The 17,703-nt window shown below is 47.5% G+C and overlaps 1 protein-coding gene across 1 annotated transcript; it reads left to right on the top strand.

Annotated features, from left to right (window-relative positions):
* Positions 1-2,423: 2,423 nt before the first annotated feature.
* On the top strand, positions 2,424-17,697 carry TMEM255A (transmembrane protein 255A). The gene is made up of 9 exons (XM_081336536.1): positions 2,424-2,555; positions 4,448-4,590; positions 5,582-5,644; positions 9,684-9,773; positions 10,108-10,170; positions 11,279-11,367; positions 12,289-12,448; positions 14,435-14,575; positions 14,707-17,697. The coding sequence occupies exons 1-9, from the start codon at positions 2,498-2,500 to the stop codon at positions 14,866-14,868; spliced, it is 969 nt and encodes a 322-aa protein (XP_081192662.1). The 5' UTR covers positions 2,424-2,497; the 3' UTR covers positions 14,869-17,697.
* Positions 17,698-17,703: the final 6 nt, after the last annotated feature.

The raw sequence follows: 17,703 nt of genomic DNA, 5'->3' as shown, positions 1-17,703 counted from the left end.
TGGAATGGAATGGAATGGAATAGAATAGAATAGAATAGAATAGAATAGAATAGAATAGAATAGTGACCTTGGAGATCTTCTAGACCAACCCCTTGCACAGGCAGGAAACCCTATACCATTTCTGACAAATGGCTGTCCAATCTCTTCTTAAAAACTTCCAGTGTTGGAGCATTCTCAACTTCTGGAGGCAAGTTGTTCCACTGACTGTTCTCACTGTCAGGAGAATTTCTCTTTAATTCTAGGTTGGTTCTCTCCTTGATTAGTTTCCATCGACTGCTTCTTGTCCTGCCCTCAGGTGCTTTGAAGCAGGGGTCCCCAACCCCCAGTCCATGGAAAGGTACCAGGCCACAACATGCCAGCAACCTGTTCACACAAACAAGCAAAGCCTCATCCGCGGGATGCAGGCAGCATACAAACCCACACACCCTCCGGTCCATGGAAAAACCTCTCTCCACAGAGGTTTGGGACCTCTGGGGACCTCTGCTTTGGAGAATAGCTTGACTCATACTATTTTACTATTTTTAATGTTTTATTTTTAGATCCTAAATCCCTAGGGACCAAAACATTCATCCATCCATCCATCCTTTCTGAAACATCCTTTAGATAGCCAGTGCTATGCAAATTAGGAATTTGTGGTTTCAAAGATGCCCTCATGTTATCTTAAGTTTAATGTAACTTAAATTAATATCAGTTCAGTTGTTTTCACCCCACTGCTGGCATGCCGTGGCCAGGTACCGATCCATGGACCGGGAGTTGGGGACCTCTGCTATAGGGGAAAAACCTAAATCCAACTCTAACTGATATCCAAAATGATCCAACTTATTTTGCTGACTTCCAGCTGGGGCCTCCAGCTGTCCACCCTCCCTTGTGTCCTACAAATATGATTTATCTATTTTTCCTACCCACCTTTCCCCCCCCCCTTAGAAGCAGGACATTCTACAGATCATCTCCAATGAATTGGGCACCCCCACCGCCCTACAGAAAGAGGCCACGTTGAAAAAAAGCCAGATAGATGTGTTTTCCAAAACATTTTCTATTTTTGGCTCTGGATGATCAGGTTACACTGACTAGATAGATGTCTGGTCTTCCCTCCCCCCCTCTTTTCCAAATTATCTTCTGCCCCCTCCTGGCTACATCTGACCCTCGAGGAAAAAGATTTAATCCGGGGAGAGATCCTGATTTCCTAAGAGTGGCATTTGATTTTACTTTTCTTTTGAAAGCTTCCTTGTGCCTTAAGGCTTGCCAGAATAATCTGCTACATGCGGAATTTTTAAAATTCTGAACTCACAGTCTTTTAGATCTCAATTCTGCATTCAGGAGGAAGAATCTGTATCAAAGGCACAGCGACAATTTCAGATCTGCTTATTTCAAAGTTGATCAAGACAGTTCTAAAGCAATGCAGCTGTTTTATGGGGGGGGGAAATGCTCTTTGTTTTTTCTTACAGGGTTTTATCTTGTTGAAGGCCTTTTTCCAACTATAACTATTGCAATAAATTTCCTTTTTGCTTACATTATAGAACTTTTCCTTGTTTGTGAAGAATTTTATGTATTCCTTTGCTTGTTTTGCAAAGACCTTCAGGATTCTGCTTTTCTGCTTTTCATTCCTCCTCTTCAAATTAATTGAGAAGTAACTTAGGCCGGACCTTGACCATCAATCCTTAAGTCATATTGCCGAAGCAAAGTGCTTTTTATATCTCTTTGCATTAAACTTGGCCATTTATCCGAAAATACGGCTGAAGAACCCATTTATTGCAAACCCCAACCCTTTTCAAAATCAAAAGACAGTGAGATAAATCTGTCCAAAGGTATTCCTAGCACAGGAAGCAGCCAAAATATGCGATCATAAATGTCTTATTAATGAAGGGCTGGTCGATCGCTTGCAAGGCCGGCGAATACAGAAAAGCAGGTCGAGGATCTAATCCAACCAATTGTGCAATCTTCCATTGGCTGAACGGAGAGTTTCATCCATGAAACGTGGCACTGATGCGTCTCAGAGCCCATTTTAATCTGTGCTCTTTGCCTTTGGGGGGATTTGAGCTCCTGCGCGCCTGCATTTTGCGTTCAAGGCGCAATTTCCGCCCTTGGGAAGACGTTGTTTTTTTTTCGCTCGCCCACCCCTCCCCGGCTTTGCATCTTTCCTCGTTGCAGGGGCAGAATCCCAAAGAACCGGTCCCCTTATTCCGAGCCCCACCCCACCCCACCCTGGAACGAGGCGCAGGGCTCTTCGACGCTGGGAATCCGGCGCATCTCAACCCCGCGAGGATCGGCGCAACAGCTGGGACCTCCCCCATCCTCCTCCCCTCGCCTCTGGGCGCGCAGCTGACTCTGCCAGGCTCTCCCCCCCCCCTCTCTCTCTCTCTTTCCCTCCCCCGCCTTGCGCAAGCGCCACCAGCCGCCGGCTCCGACCGGGAGCGCTGCGGGAGGATGCTCCGCGCCCGGTAGCTGTGCGCCTTGCGGCTCCGCAGGCCGGGGGCGCAGGAGGCGCGCCGCCAGCGCCATGCGCCAGTCCTTGGCTCCGCCGCGCTCCAGTGCCATCCCGCTCTCCACCTCGGTCGGTGAGTGGGGGTCGCTGGGCGCTCTCAGGAGGGGTGGGGGGTAGGGGGGCAGAAGGAAGACCGGGCAGGAGGACGGGGCGAGCCCCGCGGACTCTTTCCAGCGAGCCGAGCGCGCCCGGGCGCCGTGCGTAATTGGAGAGGGCCGGCCGGGCGCAGCCTGGGGAGGGGGCCCTCGGCCAGCTGGAGAGGTTGGGGTGATGGTTGCAAGGCCAGGGGGAGCTGAGAGGCCCGCTTCAGCCTCTCTCCCCTTTCCCTTCCTTGCACCCCCTCCCTCTCCGCCCACATATTTCCAAGAGACCTGCTTCTCTTCCCCTGCTCCAAATAGGGAGAGGGTTAGATCTCTGGACTTGGAGCAGCCAGCCTGAACTTGAAGGGGTTTCCCGGAGGAAAGAGTTTCCCGGGTGCAGCGGACCTCTTGCAAAGCGAAGCGGGGGGGGGGGGAGAGAGAGGAGAGAAAATGCTGGGGGGCAACCTCCCTCTGTGCCCCTTGAAGCTTTCCTAGGAAATTCAGGATAGGAGTACCAAAAAGATAAGTGTTTCAAAGGAAAGGGGCGGGGGGGGGGGGAGGAGAAGGGGAGAGAAGCTAGCCAGCCAAATTGAAAGCACCTGATAAAAGGTGACTCCCCCCTCCCCCTTCAGAAATAGGGTTCTTCCCTTCCCTCCCACTTAGGATCCAGTTTGTTAAAAATGGTCTCTGCTTCCTTGTCTGCCTTTGAGATAGGAAAAGAAATGGAAATCCGTAGTTGGCCATCGTCATTCTTGTGTTCAGATAATTTATGGGTTGTCACTTGGTCTCTTTGGTTCTTCACTTCCCTGTTCTGAGGTTTCATCATGGGAAGAAGCTAACCCAGGTTGGCCACCTTGTGGGTTGGTGACCTGTGTGGTCACCATCCACCTTCTAGAGCAGACATGTCAAACACAAGGCCTGGGGGCCGGATCCGGCCCGCAAAGTAGTTTCATGTGGCCCGCGAAGCCATCCTGGAAACAGTGAGGGAACGTCCCCCACTGCCTTGGCCCTGGCCCAGAGACCCTCCTTCTGCCAGAGACCCTCAGATCTGTCCCACTCCTGCCCAGGCCCCCATAGGCACCCTTGATGCCAACCATGTAGAGCTGGCCACGCCCACCCAATAGGCCATATGCACTCTAGCCATGCCCACCCAGTAGGCCACGCCCACCCTGGCCATACTCACCCGGCCCCTTGAGGGCAACCGCAATGCTGATGCGGCCCTCAATGAAATTGAGTTTGACACCCCTGTTCTAGAGAAAGTCATCTCAAGCTCACCGCCCCTGCTTTGTAGGAGTGTGGAGGAAGATTGAGTTAGTGTGGGAAGATGTTCCTCCCAACTGTCTGAGAAGGGCGATCCTCATTTGGGGATAATATAAGTGAATTTCCCTAAGCCTAACCCCTAAAATATTTGAAATGTCTTCAAAGGAAAAAAAAAGCCAAGACTGGAAAAACGTCCAATTGCTTTCTGGAAAAACACCTTTAGCTTATAAATTCATGCTTCTGAGCATATTGCATGTCCGTACACATTGTTGTTATCTGTTCAACCTCCTGGACGATTGAGAATCTCCATCGATGTTTGGAGAAGTTCTTTTATGGCTCTCTCAGTGAACTTCAGCAGAACATGTAGGAGATGGAAGTGGCCTCCTGGTGGACTAGTAGTAGTAGACAGAGGGGTAGGCAACCTTGGCTCTTTTATGACTTCGTGGACTTCAACTCCCAGAATTCCTGAGCCAGCCACGCTGAGGGGAAAGGGAGAGGTTTCCATGCTGAGCCATGCTGGCTCAGGAATTCTGGGAGTTGAAGTCCCAAAGTCATAAAAGGGCCAAGGTTGCCTACCCCTGCTAGGCACATCCTTTTATTGTTATCCCTATGTGTACCTCTCTAGGGTCTTTCAACAGAAGGAAGCGAAATTCCCTCTATGTCACCGTGACTCTGCTTATCGTCTCACTCCTAATTCTGACCGTGGGCCTTGCTGCAACCACACGTACTCAAAACGTGACTGTTGGGGGTTACTACCCGGGAGCTATTGTAAGTAGAGAATTCCTGGACAGAATGAGAAGCCTGGACTCTTGCCTCGGAACTCTTAATAAGCATTAAGGATGGTTTAAGATGGGAGTAACAAGGATGTAAACATGGTGCCCTGAATAGCAAAGTTTCTTTCAGGCAGAGAAAATTGCCGGGTTGATGTGTAGTCCAAAGCATTTCCTCCATCTTTTTCTAAGCACGAACAATCTTAATGTAAAATCAGGAAGGCAGTGATTGATGTTTTAGAACGTGCAAAGAACCAAGAAATGAAATAAGGGGAAGAGATTTACTATATAGGCAGTCCTCGACTTACGACCATGATTGAGCCCCGAAATTTCTGTCGCTAAGCAAGACAGTTAAGTGAACTCTTCCCCCCCCCCCTTTATGACTTTTCTTGCCACAGATGTTAAGTGGATCACTGCAGGTGTTAAATTAGTAACCCAGTTGTAAAACGGATCCGGCTTCCCCGCTGACTTTGCTTAGTCAAAAAGTCGCAAAATGACCCTGGGACACTGCGACCGTCGTAAATACGAGTCAATGGCGAAGCGTCTGAAATTTGATCATGTGACCATGGGGATGCTGCAGTGGTCGTAAGTCTGAAAAACGATCATAAGTCGCTTTTTCCAGTGCCGCTGTAACTTTGAAAGGTCACTAAATGAACCGTTGTAAGTTGAGGACTACCTGTGTACATATTTAGCTCTTTGCTTCCCCATAATTCTTAACTCCCATTTTTTCCCTAAGACCCACTCAACTGGGTCAGTCTTAACTGACCAGGAGAAAAGTAGTAAGGTCAAATATTTGTAATCATTGCATGGTATATTGCCTGATCCGCCCATGTTCCCGTATATGCTGGGATAAAAATATTGAAATATTTGCTCGTGTGGATTTCTCCTCCTCCTCCTTCCTACTCTGTTTCCAAATTCGACTGTGCATAAAAATTCATTTGACTTCCAGACCAGAATGTAAAAAATTTTAAAATCTTTTTTCCTTTCAGCTGGGGTTTGGGTCTTTTCTTGGCATTATCGGATCCAATTTGATCGAAAATAAGAGGCAAATGGTAAGTTGATCTTTTGTGTCCATATAAGTTACTTTTAGGGACGCGGTGGCTGAGTGGGTTAGGATGCTGAGCTTGTCGATCAGAAGGTCGGCAGTTTGGCGGGTCGAATCCCGAGTGCCGCATAACAGAGTGAGTGCCTGTTACGCGTCCCAGCTTCTGCCAACCTAGCAGTTCGAAAGCACGTCAAAATGCAAGTAGAAAAATAGGGACCACTACGGTGGGAAGGTAACAGCGCTCCGTGCGCCTTTGGCGTCTAGTCATGCCAGCCACATGACCACGGAGACGTCCTCGGACAAGCTCTGGCTCTCCGGCTTGGAAACGGAGATGAGCACCGGCCCCTAGAGTCGGAAACGACTAGCACGCATGTGCGGGGGAACCTTTACCTTTACGTTACTTTTGTGTCCATGTATTAGAGGTTCTTTTTATATAATTTTTCTTGCTCTTTCCTTGCTCCCAAAGCAGAGATTTCTGTCTTGTAGTTCTGTATTCTTTAGAGTAACCCAGAAGCAAATTAGGAGTGTTTCAGTCAGTTAGTTAATTAGCATTCATGACTTCCCAGAATCGGAATTGAGCTGGAAGGGACCTTGGAGGTCTTCTAGTCCAGCCCCCTGCTCAGGCAGGAGAACCTATACCGTTTCAGACGAATGGCTGTCTCTTCTTAAAAACCTCCAGTGATGGAGCACTCACAACTTCTGAAGGCTAGCCGTTCCACTGCTCAATTGTCCTCACTCTTTGGAAGTTTCTCCTCAATTCCAGCTATTTTTTTATTCCTCCTCTGTAAGCGGAAGGTGGGCCTTCATGTCTGAGCTCAACCATTGCCAAATATTTCAAACCTGACCTGTCTAGTAAAGCCTATTGTTGAAGGGATGTTCTTATGAAGAATGCTGCTGGGTTCCCGGTAGAGGAGGAAATGAGTCAGAGAGTTAATCCTAAACCTTTAGAGGACTTTCCGCTTAATATCTTTGCTTGGAATTGAATAGAAAGTCAAACTCGGACTCCCGGAGAAAGGATTGGGTTGGGAATTAAAAGATATATGTATATGTGGAGGCTGAATTAGTTGGCGCCTTGGTCTGATCCAGCCACAAGACTGTTTTGTCCAGAAGTCCTTCCTAACCTTACTTGGAGATAGATTGCATTCAAAGCATGACTTCTGCCACTAATATTCGTAGGAAATGCTACTAAATCAGACCATTAGTCCGTCTCACCTGGCACCCGTTAACTCAGGTGGGCAACAGTTTGCTGGTTGCTTAAACTGAGATCTTTCTACCACTTGATTGACTCAACTGGAGGAAGTTGAACCTGGCTCTTGTGCCACGCACAGCGCTTCCTCTATTTATTTTATTTTTATTTACTAAATGTATTGGTCCGCCCATCTTACCACAGGGTAACTCGGTTTCTTTGTAACCTGGTCAAAATGTCTGGGTAGCAACAATCCCTAGAGATTGCCACGTTTTGGTCACTAAGGACCTAGCAACTGTATATGTATGCCATACAGCATTTGGTTGGTTTTTAACTTTATACTTTGGTGTGGGAGTTTTGATCTAACATGGACAAGCTTGGCCTATTTGATAAATAAGGTGCATTCTATAAACTCAGGAAATGGGTCCCTTCGATAGCCAGGCTAGGAGTGCTCAAGAAATCTTTCAAGAGAATTCATCCAGATGATCAGCAAGGCACTGGATGCTCTGTCTTTCCTTGGGGTTGAGGGTTGGGCTCTTCATCTGAAGAAGAGACATTCTGGCAAGCCATGACATCCCAGATCTTGGGATCGATTTAATCTGAAGAAGACCAAGCCTGTGTCTCTTCGCTCAACTGGAACCATCTAGCCCAGAGGTCCCCAACCTTTTGGGCACCAGGGACCGGTTCCGTGGAGAGAGGTTTTTCCACGGACCGGAGGGTGCATGGTTTTGTGTGCTGCCTGCATCCTGCAGATGGGGCTTGGCTTGTTTGTGTGACCCGGTTGCTGGCATGCCGCGGCCTGGTACCGGTCCACGGACCTGGATTTGGGGAACCCTGGTCTAGCTATTTCCCATGGCTCTTCTCCCTGGTGCATTTTAGGGAAGGGGGGGGGGGTGCAGATAGGTCTTTAATTATTGGCTCATCAAGTCAAGGGCTGCTTCTGTGGGTTGACCTCTTTCTGATCAGCCAAATCCTCAATTCACCCACTGCCTTCCACCAGAAGGGAGAGCCTAGAATCTGGATTATGTCATCAACTGCCGTGAACCAAGAGAGGCTGCCTGTATTTTTACTCGGAGGGAACGAAAGAGCAGATCCGGATCACCTGGATAGACTTCATCTTTGGGCTTCATTTGAATGGCTGAAGCTACTTTGGGGGAGCCTCCCCTGGAGCTGAAAAAGGGAGCACCGGGGGAAGGAGCAACCCCAAATGATGATGTGGCTTTCTTTTGCCTTCTCCGGACTGTCTCAGACAGTGCTATGGGATAATACCGTGCTGTCTTAAGAAACCGCCATGAAACCATGAACCCCCTAAACAGATTTCTCTTTCTGCCTTGCTCTCTTTTCCCTTCATTGATCGTGATTCTGAGCTGTTGTTCAAAACTGTGGTCCTTCTGCTTTCACAGGGGGAAAAAAAGGGAAAACATAAACGGAAATAGAAGTACCTTGGGGTTGACCATCAGGTGATAATAAGACAGGTGGAACAGCAGTTGTCCAGGAGGCCAATGAGCAGATATAGCCAGGCAGCCAGATTCCCTAAGTGACCAGTTGACCAGGAAGTGATGTTGGGATGAACAAATCTCTATTGTTCTGTTCCGTGTTGCATTCTCAGCTGCTTCTCCAGAGTTCCACTCCTTTGTCTTCTGTCTCCGTGTCTTCGAACAGGTGGGATCCCGTCACCAAGGAAAGCAGGGACCATGGTAGTAGGAAGGTCTAGTTGCGAAGCTCTTCAAAATTGTCAGTAGACACCTTCCTTGTGGTCAACTAATTACCTTTTCGCACAAATGATAAAGAGACCCACGAAGTCCACGTCCTTGAGGACTTCAGAAGATAGGTAGGAGGAGAAAAAGGCAGCATTAAGACAAGCCAAAAACCTTCCACAGAAAGGCATGGCCAACAGTGGTATTTAAGAGAGTGCCAGATTTAATATATAGGGACGCGGTGGCTCAGTGGGTTAGGACCCTGAGCTTGTCGATCAGAAGGTCGGCAGTTTGGCGGGTCAAATCCCGAGTGCCGCATAGCAGAGTGAGCGCCTGTTACTCGTCCCAGCTTCTGCCAACCTAGCAGTTTGAAAGCACGTAAAAATGCAAGTAGAAAAATAGGGACCACTATGGTGGGAAGGTAACAGTGCTCCGTGCGCCTTTGGCGTCTAGTCATGCCGGCCACATGACCACGGAGACGTCCTCGGACAAGCGCTGGCTCTTCGGCTTTGAAACGGAGATGAGCACCGGCCCCTAGAGTCGGAAACGACTAGCACGCATGTGCGGGGGAACCTTTACCTTTACCTTTAGATTTAATAACAGAAGAATGGAGGTGTTTTATATCCATCAGCGACCCAGGGAATGTCTGTCTGGGGGCCCATTTGGTCCACATTGAAGACCCCACTGTTATTACCATCTTTAGATGACTGAAGGTCCTTCATATTACGGTCATTTACACCAGTCTGTTCTCCAAGCAGCTAGATCCAGGTTTGTTTGTTTGTTTGTTTCCCAAGGCTGACTGACACTGCTGGCCTCCCAGTTAATCCTTTTTGTGTGTTGGGGGTGCATGTGCGTGTGTGTATACGATGCAAGGGACTGACTCAAAAATCTTTGGCAGGCTGTGCATGTAGCCCACCACCCCGGAAGGTTGCTGCATCCCAGAATAGGTCCAGCATTAAAACACATGCTTTGCACTCCATGCATTTAAACAGAGCTTCTCTCAAAATGCTCGCTTCGTCCTGCAGAAGGGGAACGCTGGCGGAGTCTTAAAATAGCTCTCGGCGGGTGCCAGGAGGCAGAAGGGCTGCCCGCTTGAGGTGATGTGCCAGCTGTTTTGCAACTGAGCAGCAGTTTCTCCTTGTGTTCCCTCCTGTCCTCCACAGCTGGTCGCCTCCATCGTATTCATCAGTTTTGGGGTCATTGCCGCCTTCTGCTGCGCGATTGTGGACGGCGTGTTTGCTGCCAGGCACATCGTGAGTACAGATCGAGAGGGGTTGGGTGGGAAATGGACAAACACCCAGCCTTGCCTACCTGAATTTTGAGTACAAACCTCGACTTACAACAGTTCATTACAACGTGTCTCCCTTACTGACTGGTGGTGCCGTGGTTAGAATGGTTAGCTATGCTGACTCAGGAATTCTGGGAGTTGAAGTCCATGAGTCATAAAAGAGCCAAGGTTGCCTACCCCTGCACTAAACAGACCGTTGTAACTGGAGGACTCCCTGTATTTGTGTCTGCTTCTCATTTTAAAATGTGGCTGTTTGAACTGTTTTAAAACTGGGGGTGGGGGGACCTTTCTTTCAACAGGACCTGAGACCACTCTATGCAGGACGCTGCCACTACTATGCCAAGAGTACCACCCAGCCCAAAGTAAGTCAGATTTCCACCCTGCCCACCCCACCCCACAACTAAACCTTCCTCTTCTCCCCGCTTTAGAAGCGTAGCTGTGATTTTATTCTCTTCTGTCAGCTAAAGGCTAGAGCAGGGGTAGGCAACCTCGGCTCTTTTATGACTCATGGACTTCAACTATGCTGACTCAGGAATTCTGGGAGTTGAAGTCCATGAGTCATAAAAGAGCCAAGGTTGCCTACCCCTGGGCTAGAGGAACCAAATGCTCTTCCCAGGCGTCACATGTTTATCACAAATGATTTGGATTTCCAGTGAGAAAAGCTCAACCTGTTGTCGTCTGTATGCTGTGGGCAGGGCTAAAGTTAAATTTCCTTGCCGTGTTCCACATCAAGGTCCGCTTTGCCACAAAAAGAAAAATGATGCCAAGCTAGACAAGGGATGACCCAGAGCTGCTTTTTTCAAGAGGCAACTGGACTCCCTTTGTTTTTTCTTTGAAGACGTTTCACTTCTCATCCAAGAAGCTTCCTCCGCTCTGACTGGAGGGTGGGGAATGGGAGGATTTATACTCCTTGCAGACGGCTAGTCATTTGCCGCCTTTTAGGGAGTCGTTGAGGCCCCTTGGAGGTTTGTGTCCTCAGGGTCACCTGAGTAGTGCAAATGGGTGTGGAGCCTTCCTGGAACTACTATGTTGTGGAGCTGTGCTTTCTACAGGTTGTTTTCCGCCCGGTGTCCCTTCACTGTTGAACCACAGGCGCAGGCTGTTGGGGATCAGTCTGTGTTGTCTGTGTCTCAAACTGAAGCCCAAACGGACACAGACAAACCTCTTAAGTGGCCTCAACGGCTCTAATGGAATGCAAATGACCAGCCATCTGCAAGGAATGTAAATCCTTCCACTCCGCACCATCCAGTCAGAGCTGAAGAAGCTTCTTAAGTGAGAAGCGAAAGGTCTTCAAAGAAAAACAAGAGAGTCCAGTTGCCTCTTGAAAAAGCATCTTTGGGACAACCAGGACCTGGAGGACGGAGAACCTCCACAGGCATCAGGCATCTAGAAAAGGGATTGTCCCAGAGTCCTTGTGAAGATACACACCCCCCAAAAAAAGCCCACTCAGTGCTTTTTTCTTTCCCGCAGACCATTTGCCACCCGCAGCCCCGGAGTTCTTGCGTCCCAAAGATCAAAACTAACACCTGCTTCTGTTGCGACTTGTACCACTGTGGAAGGTGAGTGGGGCAGACTGCGCTGCTTCACCACGTAGTCAAGCCCAGACCGTTTTGCAATCCCTGAGGAGGGAAAGATGCTTTTAAAATTGGGTTTCATGTCGGACTTTTAACCCTCTAATTAATAATATGAAATCCCCTCTAATAAGTCAAAACCCCAATTTTCTTCAACCTTATTCTGGCTTTCTTCCTTTGCCAACTAGGCTTCCATATCAGTGCTTTTAGATCGTCAAATATATCTCTATTAGTATATATGTTATTTGAAATAAAGGAGACCATTTAATTGCCAGTTTTCTGGAAAAAACTAGCCCATTTGTATTCGTTAAATTGTCTCCCTGCTATTCCAGTTCCCCCATACTTGCTCTGATATATTTGTGTTCCATTCAATCTGTTCTTCTTTCTCAAATTTCTTCTGATTTATATAGAAAGTCATTTCCATTTTCATTGTTGTCACTTCCTTTTCTGGATTTTCCATCAGCTGTATTTGTTGATTAATTGAGCCCCCTGTCTTAATATTTGATTAAGGAGGGAAAGAGGCTTTTAAAATTGGGTTTCATGCCGGATCATAAGGATTTGCTACTCCACACCTGGTCGCTTCTTGTCCTTGCAAATCTGGTTTGGGTGGCCGAGGTGCACATCAAGCCACCAAATGCCAGATCCACAAGCAAACCTGGTTTGTTTTGATAGATGATGCCTCCCCCCCCCCATAGGCAATTGGGCATTCCTGAAGTCTTATTCATCTACTTTCCCAATCTTAATCTGTAGTTCTCGAGTTATGAACGTGATGGAGCCTTTCCCTCCCAGTTGTAACCACATGACAGACCCGATTTTACAGTTTTTTTTAACCCTGTTTTTTTAAACCTACGAGGCTGTGAGGTTTAGTTTTGATACCGTTGAGAACGTTCGCTTCTTCCCATCCAACAGGATGGAAATTTCCGGCGGCTATTATGAATTTATCGATGTCAGCAGTTGCCAGGATATCGTCCATCTCTACCAGTTGCTGTGGTCTGCAACAGTATTGAATATCTTGGGTTTGGTTCTAGGCATCATCACAGCGGCCGTCCTGGGTGGTTTTAAAGATATGGTAAGTCCGAAAGATGGTAAGAAGCTCGGCCATTTCAGAGGCTGTTGGACAAACCAACAACAAATTGAACGGAGTTGACAGTGTGGGTTTAGACATCTCAGTGGCTGAGTCTGCACAACAGATAGACGAACCCAAACAATCCTGGAACTAAGGGGAGACTTCCGAACAGTGAGGATAATTAACCAGTGGAACAGCTTGCCACCAGAAGTTGTAGGTGCTTCATCACTGGAGGTTTTTAAGAAGAGACCGGACAGCCACCTGTCTGAAATGATAGAATGTCTCCTGCTTGAGCAGGGGGTTGGACTAGGTGACCTCCAAGGTCCCTTCCTGCTCTGCTCTGATTGACTGATTGAAACCATGGCTTTGTATATAGATAGCCCCTGACTTGTGAATACAGTTGAGCCCCAAATTTCTGGTGCTAAGGAAGGCCATTCTTAAGTGACTTTTTTTTGCCAGAATGGCTAAGCCAGGTTTTTAAGTGAATCACGCAGTCGAGGTGGGGGGAGGGTCTTTAGGATCTTTAGGGGTCTTTATCGTAAGCCTAAACCCCAAGACGACCAATCAAATGAGGTAGGGAGTGATGGGAAGGAAGGAAGACTCAAACACCGGTAGTCCTTTGAGTCCAGAATTTATGTTCCTAAGTGAGACATTTGTTAAGTGAGTTTCGCCCCATTTTACGACCATTCTTGCCCCATTTATTAAGTGAATCACTGTAGACGTTAAACCAGTAACACAGTTGTTAAGTGGATCTGGCTTCCCCCATTGACTTTGCTTGTCAGGAGGTCACAAAAGGGGATCACGTGACCCCGGGAACACTGTGACCGTCATAAATATGAATCAGTTGCCAGGCGTCTGAATTTTGATCATGTGACCATGGGGAGGCTGCAAGGGTCACAAATGTGGAAAAAAGGTCAGAATTCTCTTTTTTTCCTTCAGTGACATTGCAACTTTGGTCACTAAACGAACTATTATAAGTTGAGATCTACCTGGACAAAGTAGGAGATGTAGGAAGCATACCAAAGTCTGCAATAGCTGGCTGAGGATTCTGGGAGTTGAAGTCCACAAGTTGCAAAAGTGGCCAAGTTTGGAGACACACACACACACACACACACACGCCTCATGGTGTAGTTTTCTCTAAACCCAGTTAGCTATTCCAGCTCTCCAGCCTAACCTACCATCCTGGGATTTTTTGGGTCCATGCCCTAATCAAATCTGGGTTTAGCTCTCCTCTGGATCAGCCAGAAGCTGCCAGCCGATCTGAGAAACAGCCCTTTAACTGTAATGGGAAGATTCGCTTTGGCTGCAGGCCCACCATGATGTATTTCTGGGCAGGCTTCCCTCGGAAAAAAGGGGGATGCCAAGACAATGGAAGTAAAGTCTGAGAAAAAGCCTTTTAGTCTGAATGCCATTAAGAGCACCTCTCCTTGCCCCCCCCCTTCTGCACAAATTGTATATAAATTTCACAGAATGCAGAGTAGAATAAGACCAAACCATCTTCTCTCTACACCAGGGGGGGTCTTCAGACTTGGCTCTTTTATGACTTGTGAACTTCAACTCCCAGAATTCCTCAGCCAGCGTGCCTTCTGGGAGTTGAAGTCTGCAAGTCATAAAAGGGCCAGGTTTGAAGACCCCCCTCCCCCCCGCCTTGTGCCATTTCAGACAAATAGTTTAAATAGCTTAAGATTAATTTTTTAAAAAAAAACTTTGCAAAATTACAAAAAAAAGGAGAATTCCAAGATGGGGAGACTAGGAGTGGTTAATAGAGGCAGGGAGAGAGTCTCATGGGGGTCAACCAGCCCCTTGGCTGTGTGGGCCCGTGTGTCTCCCCACGCAAGGCTAGGCAGACAGGTTTTGACACCTTTTGTGGCAGGCCAAGAGATTGGGGCTTTCTTAACCCCTGGAGGGAGAAGATTTTCCACCAAGTAGTATGGTCAGATTAATACTCCTCAAAGCCATATCATCTTTTCCGCTCTTCCTTCTTTTCAGGTGCCCGCTCATCCTACTCTTACCTGCCCAGTTGAAAACCCACGGCCAGCTGTGTCCTATTACTCACGACCCCAGGTGACCTCGTACCATACCTATCACAGCACACCTCACTTGCCACCCTATTCAGCGTACGACTTCCAGGTACGTTTGGGTAACTTGGGTCTTTCCTCCGCCGAAACTCTTTTTGTACAGATAGTCCTCGATTTACAATCATGCAAGGTCTCCTCTCTCTCTCTCTCTCTCTCTCTCTCTCTCTCCTGTTCCCCTTGTAGCATTCCAGCCTCTTTACAACATCCAGCCCATCTGGCCTTCCGGAGGATCCACTCTCATTGCTGCCCTCGCCGAGCTTGGTCTGGTCCCCAGCTGGTGCTCCACCTCGTTACTCCCCACCGTATTTTCCACCTTCTGAAAAGCCGCCGCCTTATTCGCCGTGAAAACTGAGTAGAAGGGGAGAGAGGATGCAGCCCCTTGAACTACTACCTGCCAATCTTTTGTGCCGGAAGAAGCCAGCTGGCACGTTGGACCGTCCCTCAGTTTCCTTTCTGTAGCGGGAGCCTTGCGTCCCTCACTCCTGGGCAGGGGTCTCCAAACTTGGCCACTTTTAAGATGTGTGGACTTCAACCCCCATGGCTGGCTGAGGCATTCTGTGTGTTGAAGTCCACACGTCTTGACGTGGCCACGTTTGGAGCCCCCCTGCTCTTGGGGGATAAAAAGTGGGCATCCTGCCCTGGCCCCTTGTTTGTTTTTAAAGGATGGTGGAAGAGGCCCATTTTCAAAGAAGTTGCCTTCTTCTCATGCTCTCTTCCAGCGACTCGTTTGTTACAAGATTAACATTTGGCGATCCGGGATCTATCTTCAGCTCTTCAGAAACTGCCCAATGGATGATGTGAGTTCATAAATGGGCTCAAGAAAGTCAGGATGGCAATTTCAACCCGTGCAATTGAAGCTTTCCTCCATTTTAGGTGAGTTGCAATGGACACACAAAAAGGAGCAGAACTTCGGATTGACCGATTGTGACTGCCAGCTTGATTTATTTCACCCGGATGAGTCTTGTGAATTGGAATTTCTGCCGCTCCCTACAAAGCCCATGGTTGTTCCTCACTAGAGATGATGGAAAGATCCGCCCTAGAGCCAAAGGGACAAAATTCCTCTGCTGTTCTTTTAAAGGAAGTACCAAAGAGTCGGAGTGCGTGAAATTAATTCTTTAAAACGGTGTGGAGAGTGGAGAGACAGCCGAAAGACCAATCTGCAAATGGGCAAGAATGAATGCAGAGTGGTTTATGAATTTCAGTGCTGCTGATTGAATAGGCGACTCTATCCTGACACCCAGTGGTAGATTCATCAGCATTGTGCTGGGAAAAAAAACCAAATTTCTTTGAAATAAGAGAAAAGCTATCCCAGTGTTTCTCAAAGCTTGCATTTTTAAGATATGTGGACTTCAACTCCCAGAATTCCCCAGCCAACGGGGAAACTGTATGCTACTAAAACTTCTGTTCATCACTTTTAACTGGACGAAACAGTGCCTCGTAGGGCAATAGTTTTTGAACCAAGGTACCTCAAATAGATTAATTTACAGAATGTGTCCAAAATCCAGGACCCATAACTCCTTTAGGGAATGAAATTTGGGGAAAGTGTGGTTGTTTCAGTGCTGATTGCTGCGCTGCTGCTGCAGTCATGTGGTGTTCATTTTCATTGTTCCGTGACAGTTTCCCAGGCAGTCTTGCAATCCCTTCACCACCTAGCAGAAGCCTGGTACGAAAAAAGAGAATTAGTCTCTCTAACAGCTATGGCCGTTACATCTAAATTTGATTTTTTCTTTTTTTTTTCTTTTTAAAAAAAGACTTGAAACATGTGCCTCTTTTATGTGTGTGTGTGAGTGTGCATGTGAACACCCAGAAACTTAGCATGAATAAATGAATATTTCTATTGCTTTGCCTGCTTTGCACATTCAGTTTTCTTGCTGCAAAGAGAACAGAGGTGCTTTGCTGAAAATTTAGAAGCACAAATTGTGATGGGGGGGAACAATCCTGCACCTGAAGAGCAGGGTGTTTTATATGTAGCATTTCTGGGTTAAGCCTTCATCAACATACGCCAAAGACAGTTTGACAGGAGCCGTGATTCAATCTCGAGGCCATGCAAGGGAAAATATGTCTGATTCATGCAAAGATGAAATGCTCCAAATAAGCCACCCTTTGTCATAAGACCCACCCATGGTAGTTTCATGTGTGTGCCACTTCCCAAACTCCCCATCTTACCGACTTTGAAAAGCCAACATGTTTTAATTTTAACCGACATGCTCCAAATTGGTGGCAAGTTAAGAAGGCGGGTTCCTGAATCTTTGGGGTCTACCTCAAGTTGACGCTTAAACATCATTGCAAACTCAACGTATGGGTAATCCTCAACCCTTTGGCCATAATGAAGCCTCCCCATTATGGATGTATGTATGTTGCAACGGCTGTAAAACGGATTGGACAGGAAGCAAATTTGCAGTGGTGAATTGAGCACTACGGTTGTTAAGCAGTTTTGCCAAAAATGAAAGTTGCCAGTTTTCGGCCAAGCCCTTGTGAACCATGGTCCCATGACACTGTGTTCCTGCAGACAGCCATCAATGTCATCTGAAGCTTGGTCACATGACTGCCGAGGAAGTCTGACCGCCGCAACTTCAAATCTGGCCATAAGTCCCATTTATTGGATTGGTTGTTAACTTCGGTGGCCAAGCGACCAGTTGGAAGTTGAAGACTTATCTGGTGCCTTGACTTACACCCACCCTTGAGCTCAACATTTATGTTGCTAAGCGAGACAGTCGCGTGAGTTTGGCCGCACTTTACGACCTGTCTTGCCACAGTTGTGAAGTAAGCCACTGCAGTTGTTAGCAACAGTTGTGAAGGGTATCTGGCTTCCCCCCATGGATTTCGCTTGTCAGAGGGTCGCCAGACGTGAGGCTGAAACCGTCGTACGTACATGCCAGTTGCCAACCATCTGAATTTTGATCACCTGACTGGGGGAATGCTGCGATGGTTGTGTGAAAACGGTCACGTCACTGATTTCAGTGCCATTGTAACTTTGAATGGTCACTAAGTGAACTCTTGTAAGTGGAGGACTACTTCTTATACATAAACGACCAGTGAGCAGATTGGGTTAGGATCCTAGCCACATAACTCAACCAGCACAGTTGACTAAGCAACGATGCCTTTCAGTTTAGCTGGCAGGTCTCTGCAAAAACACAACAGATTTGATTCCAAATTACAGGGAGGCTTTTGTTGTGAAAA

This window comes from Vipera berus (genome assembly GCF_964194415.1).
Source record: "Vipera berus genome assembly, chromosome: 11".
NCBI classification, from domain to species: domain Eukaryota; kingdom Metazoa; phylum Chordata; class Lepidosauria; order Squamata; family Viperidae; genus Vipera; species Vipera berus.
Note: the sequence above shows the minus strand (reverse complement) of the source record. Positions and strands in the feature narration are given on the sequence as shown.

Coding starts and splice junctions, on each gene's coding strand:
- TMEM255A (XM_081336536.1), top strand. CDS start 2,498: ATGCGCCAGTCCTTGGCTCCGCCGCGCTCCAGTGCCATCCCGCTCTCC. Junction 2,556..4,447: donor CCCGCTCTCCACCTCGGTCG/GTGAGTGGGGGT, acceptor GTACCTCTCTAG/GGTCTTTCAACAGAAGGAAG. Junction 10,171..11,278: donor AGAGTACCACCCAGCCCAAA/GTAAGTCAGATT, acceptor TCTTTCCCGCAG/ACCATTTGCCACCCGCAGCC.